We start from the raw sequence: 13,376 nt of genomic DNA, 5'->3' as shown, positions 1-13,376 counted from the left end.
CTTAGGGCTGTGCAAATATGTCAACTACTTTTTTACAAAACTCAAATAACACTAAAAGGGAATCTAGAGTCACTAAACTGCAAGCTTCTAGCCATAGGTCTAAAAGTTTGCAAAAAAGCATGCTTTGCAAGCAAAAATGGCACTCGTAACTTTACGAACTTAGGTATTAACTATAATTTCACACAGTAGAACCTCCACTGTATTTGAAGCTCGGCAGAAAGACTTCGCAGAGCCATGGAACCCGCCTTGTTTACCCTACAGAGACTTTTTCCGGCTCGAGAGCCTCCGAACTGCCCCGCCTCCGTTTCTTCCGCCCATGGAGGAGCGAGTATCATACGAACTGCAATAAGTGGCGGCGATAAATAAAGTGCCCGTCCCCATTTTCATTTTATAGCCAGATCGTGAGACAATAAAATGCAAAGGCAATGAGTGCGCTGCTGGCAAGAGAAATTAATAAGCACTCGAGTGCAAAGTACTGCTCACCACTATCACTATCATAGGCCGAATGCTGTTGATTTGCATTACAGCGGCGGAGTGGGGGGAGTCGCTTATCAGCAATGGGAGCCACAGCAGCAGCGGGCTGATAGTGATAACAGCGCCGATACCGAAATACACACGTTGTGTCGGTGTGCGTGGCGTAGATTATTGTTATTATTGATTAATAAACAATTGTCTCACTCACACAGAAAGTAGCTGAGGCTGTACGTATGTTGGTTTGTCTACACAAATGGGTACATCTGTCGACTTAGGCGACGCGACCGATAAGGAGTGACCGATTTAGTTCTATAGTTCATGCGGAGATAGCCAACTTCGGACGCGATTGACCCACAAAGATGGGGCGACAAACATGAAAGACATATGCTCACACTTATTTTGGTACGCGCCCCAGGAAAACGCAGAGATCACTTAAATTAGCCAAAATGCATGACTTGCCACATTACGCACGACTATCTGTTGTAGGAATTGTTTCATTATGTACTATAGTAGAAACCTTTTAAATTATTTTATATTTGATTTCAATTACTCCTTCGAGCATGTTTTTTCTCCAGCGAAATGATGTATTAAAGCATATAAGCTTAATTAATGCTGGCATACATAATTAGTTTTGCTATTAAGGGACACACTTTAACATTTTTGCTAAAAAAAAGGCGAAACAAAGGATTATCCGAGTACAGAGAAATTTCACAGTAAAACTCCACTCATCTGTAGCAAAAATGTTTTTAAACAGATTTTTTTGAAAAAATGTAGCTGACAAAAATGGGTTATTGAATTCCAGTTCGCACGGATCCTCCGGCTAAATTCCTGTAAATAGCCGTGTACCTTTTTTCACTTCAGTTTTTCCCTTTTTGGATAATTGGTGGCATATCAGTGTTTCAGCTGGCTGACTGAACAGGTAAATGTCGGGGAAAAGCGACAACAGGGCCAACTATTTCGTGTTTTTCTTTTTCCGAGCAAACACGCTGCAGTGGACACAATAAATGAATCACGAAATGCGGAAAAAACACACAAGAGCGGGGCAGCGCCGGAAAATCGGGCAGCCATTCGCATCCGTAGGTTGACATTTAATTGCCCGGTGGGTCTGGGTGCGGGCCATTCCCCTGTCCGGAGTCCAGAGTCCCGAGCCCTGAGTCCTGAAAAGGATGTGGGCTCGATGGTGGGTTAAGTGTGGTTGCGACATGTCATCCATATCAGTTGTAACCCGATAAACGAGCTGCGTTTGCATGAGCACACCGGAGAGCCCCTCGCCCGGCTTATGTTACCCCGTTTGCCCCTGGCAAATGCATCTCAGCGATGCGTTAAACCGCCAGTGCCACCCCAAAAGCCACCCAAAGCCGCCAAAACTAGCCGGAGCACACGGACCACGACCGACTTTTTGCTATTGGGATGACGCCAGCGATGGACGTTAATCTGGCCAGCAAATTGGCCATGAGCTGATTGGTTTTGAACCTGTTGCGTATTCCAACCTGCAGTTCCGGTCCCCCGCCCAGGGCCCACCCACTTTGACCGAATAGAAGCGTTCGTCGTGTAGGAATTCTGCTAATTACTACATGTATGTTATCCACCCGCAGGCCTTACAACATCCAGCTGGCTAGGAAAAATGCAGCCATTCAAATTGTAAATACTCAGCGGGGGCCAAAGCAGTGGATGTGTTTCGAAATGCAATTGTCTAACTCCTTGCTATTCACTGCAATGAAATTTAAGCAAATCCTAAAATGTATACTTTTTATACTTTATGTAGATAAATGGCCGATTGGCATTATTATATTGAATCATTAATTGTTTTTGTCCAATCTATAAAGGTGAACCTTCAATTTCCCCCCAAAAAATAGGTATTTTGGCTAAAACAATCGATTTTATGGCCCAAATATTGAGTGTCATACCTTGTTAAACTCGTATTCACATTCCTAATCAATTCCCATTCAAATTTGAAAATTTTAATTTTTGTCAATTTTTTGCAAATTTTAATGATGTAACCCCTTACAAAAAATGCAAAAATTAGCTAAAATTTTTTTTTTTTAAATCGGCAGGACTCCGATGCAGATAGTTAGTTTGGGTCATTAGCAGTCCAAAAAAGTAATTTTTTTAAATGTACGACTCTTTTTGGCCAAGTTATGAAGATAACCCTGTTTGGAAAACACGAGTTTTGGTCACGATAATTTAGGTAGCAACCCAAATATGCCTCAAAATGTAAATTATGAATATTAAAAAGCACTTTCGGCCATATGAAAATTAAATTGTCTTTTCTTGAAAACCAAGCGAGCACCGGAAACGGAAGGCGCCACTGGTGTTCGCTATTAGAACTAAAAATTTAAATTGGGAAAGTATCGATAGCATGCAAAATCCAATTGGACTGCTATCGGTGGGAGGCGCAACAGCTGATTTTGATAGTGCCGCCCTGGTTGTTTTTCGGTTCAAGTTGAATTTTAATTAATTTTCGCCGGTTATCACAGAAATGGCCCCGCCAAAGGCCGCCAGCCACCGTCCGGCGGTGCGGCGCAAGAAGTCGGGCACCCTGGTGGACTCCATCCTGGACAAGTACCTCAACGTGCGCTTCTTCAAGTACCTGCTCCTGGAGCCGGCCGCTCTGCCCATAGTTGGCCTCTTCGTGCTCCTGGCGGAGCTGGTCATCAACGTGGTGGTCATCCAGCGGGTGCCCTACACGGAGATCGACTGGGTTGCCTACATGCAGGAGTGCGAGGGCTTCCTGAACGGCACCACCAACTACAGTCTGCTGCGCGGTGAGTATCTTCGTCGCTCCTGGTTTATTTTTGGCCACAGGTGACCCCATTTCGAATCCGGAAGCATATGCGTGCACCTGTTGCTGTGGTTCTAACTATATTTAGGGTTACCTTACTAAGGATAGCCTATTTCCAACTAGCTAGTTTATCCTCTTATAAAATAGACATTTCAGTTACTTTAAAGATTGAAGTAGTTTCCAAATCGAGGAGAAGAGCTTGACATATGGTTCGAGTGTTTCAACACAGTAACCATAAAAGGTTAAACACAAATGTAAAGTTATTTACAGAGATTTGGGGAGTTCGATGACATCCAATGTGGCACGAACTTTAGGCAAATGAAAACCGGAGCAGCGTAGGATGAAGACAAGTGGAGTTAGCCTCGCTTAAACGCAGAACTTGCCCGACTGACGGTCAATTTGGTTTATTCATCTCGAACCGAGTCGTATTTGGAATACACTCACTCGGTTCCCGCCCGAACTTAGATTAGCAACAATAACGTGCGTTAACTTAGATACTAAAAAACAGAATCGGCCATCGGGTTGCCAACGCCTGTCAGTTGAACATGGACTTGATCTTGCTTATGAAGCCTCCGCCGTCGCCTTGTCCGGATCCGGATCCACCACCTTCTTTCGCTTTGGTTTCCTCTTCGTCCGTCCGCTGGTCTTTGCCTTCGCTTTCTGCTGGTCCTGGCTTGGAGGCTCCTGATCCGGCTGCTGCTGCACTGGCTCCAGCAGCTGCTCCTGCTCCTGGCTCCTCACTCGCTCCTGCGCTGCAACGAAAGATGGGGAACGGAGAGAAAGACGCCATCATTTAATAAAGCTCGCACATAGAACGCACGTATATTTCAACTACGAATTCAAGCTCCAAGTTACATTTAGAGATTGCATTGGTAGATCGGGAGATTATTTACGTTGCTTGCTTACTGCCGTCTTTGCGATTCGCGATTCCGTGGATCTGCCCGGGGGTGTCCTCCTCCAGCTCGGCGTACGCCTCGATTAGAGCCAGTCGCTTCTTGTCCAGCTTCTTCGCCGATGGCACTGTGATCTTGACGTGCACGTAATGATCGCCGTGTCCGTGGGCATTCACGCGCTTCAAACCCTTGCCGCGCAGAATGATCTTGTGGTGCGACGAGGTGCCCGGCTCCACGTTTATCCACTGATCCTCGTACACGCCCTGGACGCGCACAGTGCCGCCCAGCACAGCCTGGGCCAGGGATATGGCCGCGTCTGTGTGCACATCGGCGCCCTCGCGCCGGAAGTAGTCGCTCCGCTCCACGCGGAACGTGACGAACAGCTCCTTGCTGCCCACTTGCATGCGCACCGTTTGCCCGTTCTCGATGCCAGCCGGCACCGGCACGGTGACTTTGCGGCGCTGGACCGTGCGGCCCTTGCCCTCGCACTCGCTGCACGGGTACTTGATGTGCTGCCGCGTGCCCTGGCAGTAGCGGCAAGTGGAGCGCATCACGAAGGGCCCGGTGGACACCGTTTCGAAGCCGGTGCCGTTGCAGTACTGACAGCGACCTGGCTTGGTGCCCGGCTCGCACTTGGTGCCGGCGCACTTGGGGCACTGGTCGACCACGTTGACGTTGACATCCTTGTTGACGCCGCGCGCAGCCTGAGCAAAGGTCAGGTCCATGACCATCTCCTGGGCCTGTCCAAATCCGAACTTGGAGTCGGCGAAGTCGTCATACGAGTTCGTTCGGAAGTTGCCCTCGCCGAAGATCTTGCGGAAGAGCTCCTCGGGGTCGATGCTCGAGCGGAACTGCCAGCTCTGCGAGAAACCCTCGGGGCCGAAGCCACCGGCTCCTCCGCCGGGGAATCCGCCGCCCTGGCGACCAATGTTTTCCGCCGTCTGGCCATAGGTGTCGTACTCACGGCGCTTCTGCTCGTCGCTGAGCACTTCGTAGGCCTCGGAAACCTCCTGGAACTTGCGGCCCGCATCCGGATCCTCCTTGTTCGTGTCCGGATGGTACTTCTTGGCCAGCTGATAGTAGGCCTTCTTGATGTCCTTGCCGTTGGCGTTCTTGGCAACGCCCAGCGTGGCGTAGTAGTCCTTGGCCAGGAGGTCGCGCGTAGTGTGCAGGCGGCGCACTTGGGGTGCGTCTGCCCGGGTACTTCCGCTCCCGGCGCTGGAGAGGATTCGGTAGGAGGTCGCGCGGGGCGAAGAGAACGCGGCTGTCGCCAGGCAACGGCGCACCGCGGGCAGCTGCCGGAACACGAATAATTTTTTACACGAAATCATTTTTCCATAAAAGTATCAGTTTTTCAGCTTTTCAACAACATGCCGTAACATTCATGCTGTCCTACGAATGTCTGTCGCTCTCTCTCTCGCTCGCACCTGCTCAGTGTGGCCGCGTGCGTAGCGAGCAAAATACCAACCGGCGTGAAAGCAAACGAAATACCGTTATATACCGTTAAAGTTAAAAAAGCCTGATATTAAATAAGTTAACTAATATTTTGCCTTTAAAATAAATATGAAATGTAACTCAACGAATATAATAGTTTTCCCAGGACCAGACTGAAATGTTGAGTATATGAAAAGAATAATGATACAAGTAATAATGTTATGTTTTTTTTTTATCTAAGCTATGATATGTTAAGTAATTGAAATCCTTTTTGATTTCCTAGGCGACACAGGACCTCTTGTGTATCCCGCTGCCTTCGTGTACATCTACTCGGCTCTCTACTACATCACGTCCCACGGAACGAACGTGCGCCTGGCACAGTACATCTTCGCCGGGATCTATCTGCTCCAGCTGGCCCTGGTGCTGAGGCTATACGCGAAGAGCAGGAAGGTGCCGCCGTATGTGCTGGTGCTCAGTGCCTTCACGTCGTACCGGATCCACTCGATATACGTGCTGCGACTGTTCAACGATCCGGTGGCAGTGCTGCTGCTCTATGCTGCACTCAATCTGTTCCTGGACAGGAGGTGGACTTTGGGAAGCACCTTCTTCAGCTTGGCGGTGGGCGTTAAGATGAACATACTGCTGTTTGCGCCTGCCCTACTTCTGTTCTACTTGGCCAATCTGGGACTTCTGCGTACGATCCTGCAGCTGGCTGTCTGCGGAGTGGTACAACTGCTGCTGGGCGCTCCTTTCCTGCTCACCCATCCTGTGGAGTATCTGCGGGGCAGCTTTGATCTGGGACGCATCTTCGAGCACAAGTGGACGGTCAACTATCGGTTCCTGAGCAGAGATCTGTTCGAGAACCGATCCTTCCACCTTTCTTTGTTGGGACTGCATCTGCTGCTCCTGCTGGGCTTCGCCAAGCCCACCTGGACCTTTTTCCAGAGCTACGTGCGCCTTCGCCGCATTGAGGACCAGCTACAGCCCCAAATAGCCCAGCAGAACCTTGAGCTGAAAAAAAGACCAAAGAAGGTGGAAAAGGACAAGGACCAGAAGAAGTTTACATCCGAGCAGCAGTCCTTCCTGAAGGCCTTCGAGAAGAGCCTGCAGAAGGCGTCCGGAGGCAAGGGCACTGCGGCGCCCGCCCAGGCGGAACCGGAACGCTACGGCATCCACTTCGATCGCTGCACCCAGCTGGCCCTGCTGCCGTTCTTCCTGTGCAACCTGGTTGGCGTGGCCTGCTCCCGATCCCTGCACTATCAGTTCTACGTCTGGTACTTCCACTCGCTGCCCTACTTGGCCTGGTCCACGCCGTACTCCTTGGGCGTGCGCTGCCTGATTCTCGGACTGATTGAGTACTGCTGGAACACCTATCCCAGTACGAACTTCTCCAGCGCTGCCCTGCACTTCACCCACGTCGTACTGCTCGCTGGGGTGGCCAAGCAACTTGTCCAGACCATGCGGATTAACAATGCGGCCAAGAGGGAGCAGCAGGAGCAACAGAAGAAGCTGCAGTAAAATGGGCTGATTTTGTTAGCCATAAGTGCCACGTATAAACCGTTTTGATTATGCCAAAAAAAAAATATAATAAAAAGTATGGAGCTTTAAAATGGAGTTACTTTTATTCGGGTACGTTAGTCTTTCGTATCTTTCGGCTCTGTACAGAGGGCGGGGAGTTGGTTACCAACTCGTCCCGCGATAGATGCAACCTACTATCTACATAAAATAACTTAAACAATGTCCGCTTAAAACTACAAGTGCAATAATGGTGCTGTGGCTCGAGGCTCCGCGTCAATCGCTGCCCACCGCCGTCGTGGGCGTGCGCATGCTGAGGGGCGTGGATGCGGGCGCAGTCACTGCCGGGGGATGGGGATCGGGAGAGGAGGGAGCCGCATTCGTTGTCGTTGTTTCCCCCGCCGGCACACTGCTACTCCTCTGAATGCTGAAGAATCGCAGGAGCGTCGTCTCGCTGTTTCGCCTACTGGAAGTGGGCGTTTTTGGCTGGGATTGGGAATGGGAGTGCGAGGAGCTGCCAGCCGGCGTGCCACCGCCTCCGTCCGTGTGGGAGATTCGTCTGCGGGGCGAGGCGTGTATCCTGGGACTGCACTCGGACTGCCGCAGACTCTGGAGGCGCGGAGATGCCAGCACATCGGTCTGTTGCTCCTCGCTGATCTTTTCGCTGAGCGTCACATGGGCCCTGCCACTCATCAGCTTCTGTTTGCGGATGTTCGTCAGCCAGTCCACCTTCTCCTTCGCCTTCCGCTTGGGCGACATGATGCCCAGGTGCGGTGCCTCGCCATCCAGCACGTAGTTGGGCAGGTTGGAGGTGGGCGAGTAGATGGCAGCGGAGATCGGCGGCGGATTGACCGCGTCGGCAGCCACTGCTGCTGCTGCCGCTGACGTGGTTGGCGGGGAGGTGTACATATGGTTCACGTTCTCACTCAAGGGGGAATGACCTGGTGTGCTGAGAAGCTTGTGCAGTGGCGAGACATCCTCCGCGGCAGAGTTCTCCTTTTGCCTCTTGCTCGGCGACGCATCCTCTTCGTTTATGGGCTGAAGTTGTATATGCCTGCAAGAGGTTTCCTGGCTGGAAGGTCCAAAGAGCCGCCTTCCACGTGACTCCAGTGGCTTCGCCCGCTTCTGGGGGTGTTCTGTGGCTTCCGTCTCCTGGCCAGCTACGCCCAGCATTTCCAGGAACGAACGCTTGGTCGTCGTCTTTTCCACGGAGCCTGGTGTCCGTTCATTTTGATCCATAAGGCGCTTCAGAGATCGTGGCGTGGACTCCAGATCTCGAAGATTGTACTTGTGATTTCCACTAGATGGACCAACAGCCTTCTTGCCGAATTCCCTGACGTAGGAGGCAGTTCCTCGGTACTTTTCAGCGCGCTCCGCCTCGCTGAGGCCATCCAGGTCGGGTCCAATCCGCCAGATCTTGTGACGCGCATCATCGCTGCACGTGACAATGGGACAATCGTGGCTGGAGCCCCAGGCCACGCAGGTCACCTCCACCGTGTGTCCGGCCAGTGCGACGAGCGGCTCCTCGGCGTGGTCCAGGTTCCAGATGTAAGCCCGCTCGTCGCTGCTTCCGCTCAGCAGATACTTGCCGTCCGGGCTGAGGCAGGATTTGATATAGAACGTGGAGTTAAGGAGTCCCTTGTAGCAGGCCAGCGGGCGGGGCGAGTAGGAGGCCAGATTGTAGCAATAGATGGTGTTGTCCATGCAGTTGGCATACAGCCTCGTGCCCGACGCGTCCACAATGAGGTTGGTGAATCCACGGAAGGTGGAGCTGCCGGCATATGGCAGCTTGTGCCTGGGCAGTGGCTCCTTTTTGTAGGCTGTGTAGTTGCGCCGTAGGTCCCACACTTTGATGACTCCGTCACCAGCACCACAGGAGATCAGCGTATCGTTGTCCTGGAAGGCCAAGCCGGTGATGCTGCTCGAGGTGGTTCCTCCGGCCATCTTGGGCGTGCGTGTGCGCTGCTTGCGCTGCGAGACTGGCGTGCCCGGTCCGCCCGTGTGTCCGCTGTAGATGCAGTTGTCCACGCGTGAGGTGAGGTCCATATTCAGATTGGCCCTGATGTCCCAGATGAGAATGGCGCCATCACGGCCGCCGGTGGCGAAGACAGCGGGATCGGTGCGCTTGAAGGCCGCCGACTTGACGGACCTTGTGTGGCCCACATAGGAGTTCAGGCCGCGGATGCCAGAGCCCGCCACCTCCCACAGCCTGGCAGTGTGATCGCCCGAGGCGGAGACGAAGCGCATCTGGCCAGGGGCCCATTCTAGATCGAAAACGGCGTTGTAGTGGCACTGCGGGCCCACCAGGGACTGCTCCTCCGGCTGGTGGTTGCGCTGGGTGGTGTCCTGCAGCGTGATCTTGCCGTCCTCGTTGGCGATCGCCAGGATGTGCCGGTAACCATCGCAGTTGGCGAACTTGGCGGAGAAGATCGGCGGTTCCGGATTGAAGTCTGGGCAGTAGTTGGCCGGCGCGATGCCCCGCCAGCTGTCCTCCTTGGCCACGGAAAGGCGGCGAAGGGCGAAGTCGTAGGTCCTCTCATTGCCTAAAATGAAAAACGAAAACCAGAGGAGAAACCATGAAAATAGTGCCGTGGCTTTGTTTTCCACGGAACTTCTGCACGATCAGCAGTTTCCAGTGGAGCAACTAGTCGGGTTTCTTCACCCCTTAGGCAATGCTCTGTAGTCAGGTGGCCGTGCAGGATGCACAGTGACCAGATGGCCAGGAAAACTCATTGAACCCTTTTCAAAATCAACACCTTTGACCGCAGGAAATTCGAGCGCCAAAAGTGAGATTCTCCCGCCAAGCGAAAGACTCACCGTAGCCGTGCTCCCTGGCCCGCAACTTGTTGTAAATGTTCATCGTGCACTCCTCTGGGCGACTGCTGCTGGTAATATGCGTTTTCCACTTTATTTCCTGTTATTTCCTCTGAAATAAATCAACCTTCGAGGCATCGAAAATATTTTTCAACGACGCAGCTGGACTCTTGGGCAGTGTGACCGTACTCAGATGGGAAGTAAAGGCGTTCTGTTGCGAAAGACTGAAGAACCGCCAAAAGCGAAATTAATACTAGCCATGGAAGATTGATTCGTTCCAGTGTAACATTTGGTTGCTAGAAGCAGCTGGTCTCACAGGCTGATATTTTGTTTTTGTTGCTGTTCGCTGAGTTGTTTTATGTTTAATCGAAGTTGCGCATAAATTTAGCTGCAAATCGTACGCAGTTCGCGGGCTTAAATGCAGCCACCCCCTTTCAGTTGCTTTCGCTAGCACTTCGATTCCCAGACACTGGTCATCAGACGCACTCACACTCATACACACATATACTCAGAAACGAAGCAAGGACTCAAGGATTCGATTCAAGGACTGCAGCAACAACAACAACACAGGTGAGCGCCAAATTGGATTTCTATTCTGGTTTCCAGGGGGCGGGCATCACACACAGCCTGTTGCAATCAATAACACCCAGAAGGTAAAGAAACCCTCCTCCTGAAAACGGAACACGCAAATGCAGGACAAACAGGAAAGCCATCAGAAGAATGGCCCAACGAACTCAAGTGCCCTGTGGCTTCGGCTGTAGCGCACTTCCGCACTCCACTGGCGTCCTTGGGGGACCCACACCCGCTTCCTTCGAAGGGATAGGCCTTCTTTTATTGCACTTCGCGTGACCTTAGCCATTTGGAGCAGTCCGTGTCCTGACACGGTTCTATTGCCGGGCGTTATCTAACTGGAACTGGCATTCACTTAGTTAAATTAGCAGCCAGGAATGCCCTGCTCCAGATTAGGCTTAGTCACGACTTCTCTAGTTAATACCTATGTGTGTCAGAAAGCTTGAACTCCACTGACCCGCCAGGGGATTCCCCCCAGCACTCCATCACCCAACTAGCTCTGGTCTGGACTCCTTGTTTGGACAGTTGGAAGAGCTGCCGCATTTCCATTTCGGGCTCCAGCACGTACGCCGCGCCGTTAGAACGACCTTATAGATACGGTCAGAGGGGCGCAGTTGGTCATCCATTATTAATAGGCAGCATTTCTATATCTGTGTGTGGAAAGCAGCAAAGTTGTGGAGCTGAGGAACTCTTACTTTGACTGTACATTAAATTCCTTATATCAAATTATCCGCTTTATGTTTTGTTCATTGCGTACATTGTCTTACGATGATAACCCAATTTGAATTCCTCAGAATGTCTTATTATCGTTAGATTCCTGTTTTGTTTGCTCAAAGCTTGTGACGAACGCTCGATAAGGAATTATTCGTTACAAATAATGTTGTGTGTACATTAATCGTTTTGTTTTGTTCTTGAAATATAGAAGTTACTTATGTTAGTTGATACCATTTATAAGTTTAAACGGACTTAAGTCCTACAGGACTCTCCTCCAATGTGTCAGCACTATAGGTAAAAGTAATAGCATTTAAGTGACTCATTGTAGTTAAAGGTAGGCCATGCAGACTGTTTTATTGCCCACTTCACGTAAAGCACAAAGAAAAACAGAAACACAGCGAAGAAAGAACCAGGTTTCCTTTATCTAGAGATACGGTGCTGATGTACATGGCCCAATCATTCATGTTTTATATCTCTGTCTATAATTCCCTTATCAATGCTTGCAACTGGAATGATATATAGCCGCGATGTCGGTGGCCGGGCTTCGGCAATGTCTGCTGCTGTGGAGCGTCGACTACTGGAACTTGGAAGGTAAACCGCGGAGAAGAGCGGAGCTGATTTGCTTTTCAGTTGCCACCATTCAGTTTTCAGTTTTAAGTTTTCCTTGGTTGCTGAGTTGTTGCTCCGTTTTGTTTGCTCGTACTGCTCGTATTTCTTTGCCACAATGCTTTAGTCAATGAATATGCAGCGATAATAATGTCTGAATCTGAATCTCAATCCCACCCCTCCCATCCGCTTTAGTCATGGCGGACAATGTCTTCAAGTCGCACGATATCGGGCTGCGGGCGCAGAAGAAGATCCTCTCACGCATGGCCACCAAAAACATCGCCAAGACCTTCATCGATGGCACGACGGCGTCGCTGCTGGACAACCTCTACAGGCTCTGCAAGATGCACACGGGGAACAAGGCCAAGGCGGAGAAGCTGATCAAGAACATCATCAAGATCGTGATCAAGATCGGTGTGCTCCACCGGAACAATCAGTTCAGCGACGAGGAGCTGCAGAAGGCGGAGCTCTTTAAGAGAAAGTTTCAGGTGAGTCTTAAGTGCTACTCCATAACTACATGTATTATGAGTTCTTTTTGGTTGCAGAACACGCAGCTGTCCATCATATCATTCTACGAAGTGGACTTCACGTTCGACCTGCCCTACCTGCAAAAGTCAATAGCCGAGTCGAAAGTGGCGCTGAAGTCGATTGTGCAGCCGCATCTCACAGAGAAGTCGCTGGGCCGCATCGACGAGGTGTTCGATTTCTTCGGCGAGGAGGCGCTGCTGGAGACGGCTTTCCGAGCGGACTCCCCCTACCGCGAGGTGATGGGAAAGATCGTGGCGGACATAAACGCCGCCATGGAAACAGGAGATATCTGAGGGGAGCCGCGAAGCGAGCTGAGCTGTAATTGCGTGCTATGAACGAAAGGCTATCTATCGAAACCAAAAAGCAGCCAGTAGCTAGTTGCGAATGGAAAACGCTTGCTTAAAGCTCACCCACCAACACCACCACCACCATCACCACCAAAATACAAAATCTAGGTATAGATATGGGCCAGCAGCGGAAGAGAGGGCGCAGAGCTGGGAAGGAAAGGAAAAAGACATGTGTTTAAGGAGGAGTTTAATTTAGTTCAACTAGTGATATACCATTGACAACAATATCAAAAGTGTAAAGACGTCCGTATTGATTATTTTGATGACAACGTTAACATTCGTGTACTCAAGGTCTATGTAGTAGTAATTAGGAAGAACCAAATGCATTTCGCCAAAGGAATTCACTAAACGGAAATTGTAAACTCGAGCAAAATGCTTTTATCGGTGTGTAAGTTGATCGTTGATCGTACGTGTGAAAGTAACTATATGTATAAGTCTAAGTGTTAGATGGGAAATACTTCAGCACATAAGCAATTACTTATTCGTGGTCTACTTTTTGATACTCCCAAACTCGCTGTGTGCACCCTCAAGTAACTATATCACCGTCTTAGTCAGACCTTTGCGTACTTAACCGATCGCCACCGATCGGAGCCACCCATCTCACCTGCAGTCGTTAGTCGATGCTAAGTTGCTTATGCTAAGTCGTCACCAGAACCTGTTTCTATTTCTATTCGTATTTGTATTCGTATTCGTATTCCA

The 13,376-nt window shown here is 50.5% G+C and overlaps 4 protein-coding genes across 8 annotated transcripts; 2 read left to right on the top strand and 2 right to left on the bottom strand.

Moving 5' to 3' along the window:
* Positions 1-2,894: 2,894 nt before the first annotated feature.
* On the top strand, positions 2,895-7,166 carry LOC117136044 (lethal(2)neighbour of tid protein). Its single transcript, XM_033296683.1, has 2 exons — positions 2,895-3,239; positions 5,867-7,166. Exons 1-2 carry the CDS (start codon positions 2,954-2,956, stop codon positions 7,099-7,101), a joined length of 1,521 nt encoding a protein of 506 aa, XP_033152574.1. The 5' UTR covers positions 2,895-2,953; the 3' UTR covers positions 7,102-7,166.
* LOC117136042 (protein tumorous imaginal discs, mitochondrial) lies at positions 3,613-5,640 on the bottom strand. Of its 4 annotated transcripts, none has more exons than XM_033296681.1 (2): positions 4,163-5,639; positions 3,613-4,008 (listed from the first exon to the last, which is right to left on the bottom strand). In XM_033296681.1, exons 1-2 carry the CDS (start codon positions 5,478-5,480, stop codon positions 3,818-3,820), a joined length of 1,509 nt encoding a protein of 502 aa, XP_033152572.1. In that variant the 5' UTR covers positions 5,481-5,639; the 3' UTR covers positions 3,613-3,817. The 4 variants fall into 4 exon arrangements, with proteins under 4 accessions (XP_033152572.1, XP_033152571.1, XP_033152570.1 ...); XM_033296680.1 differs by having other exon boundaries at positions 3,613-4,003; XM_033296679.1 differs by having other exon boundaries at positions 4,150-5,638.
* A 20-nt stretch (positions 7,167-7,186) lies between the features above and the next one.
* LOC117136041 (protein lethal(2)denticleless) lies at positions 7,187-10,118 on the bottom strand. Its single transcript, XM_033296678.1, has 2 exons — positions 9,916-10,118; positions 7,187-9,641 (listed from the first exon to the last, which is right to left on the bottom strand). The coding sequence occupies exons 1-2, from the start codon at positions 9,956-9,958 to the stop codon at positions 7,375-7,377; spliced, it is 2,310 nt and encodes a 769-aa protein (XP_033152569.1). The 5' UTR covers positions 9,959-10,118; the 3' UTR covers positions 7,187-7,374.
* An 85-nt stretch (positions 10,119-10,203) lies between these two features.
* On the top strand, positions 10,204-12,832 carry LOC117136947 (tumor necrosis factor alpha-induced protein 8-like protein). 2 transcript variants are annotated; one of them, XM_033298095.1, is made up of 4 exons: positions 10,204-10,482; positions 11,719-11,787; positions 11,998-12,290; positions 12,348-12,832. In XM_033298095.1, the coding sequence occupies exons 2-4, from the start codon at positions 11,724-11,726 to the stop codon at positions 12,621-12,623; spliced, it is 633 nt and encodes a 210-aa protein (XP_033153986.1). In that variant the 5' UTR covers positions 10,204-10,482; positions 11,719-11,723; the 3' UTR covers positions 12,624-12,832. The 2 variants fall into 2 exon arrangements, with proteins under 2 accessions (XP_033153986.1, XP_033153987.1); XM_033298096.1 differs by lacking the exon at positions 11,719-11,787 and having other exon boundaries at positions 10,206-10,482.
* The last annotated feature ends 544 nt before the right edge of the window (positions 12,833-13,376 follow it).

The sequence above is a fragment of the Drosophila mauritiana genome, chromosome 2R, assembly GCF_004382145.1.
Source record: "Drosophila mauritiana strain mau12 chromosome 2R, ASM438214v1, whole genome shotgun sequence".
In the NCBI taxonomy this organism is placed as follows: Eukaryota; Metazoa; Arthropoda; class Insecta; order Diptera; family Drosophilidae; genus Drosophila; species Drosophila mauritiana.
The sequence above is the reverse complement of the archived record's forward strand: the minus strand, read 5'-3'. Positions and strand labels throughout refer to the sequence as shown.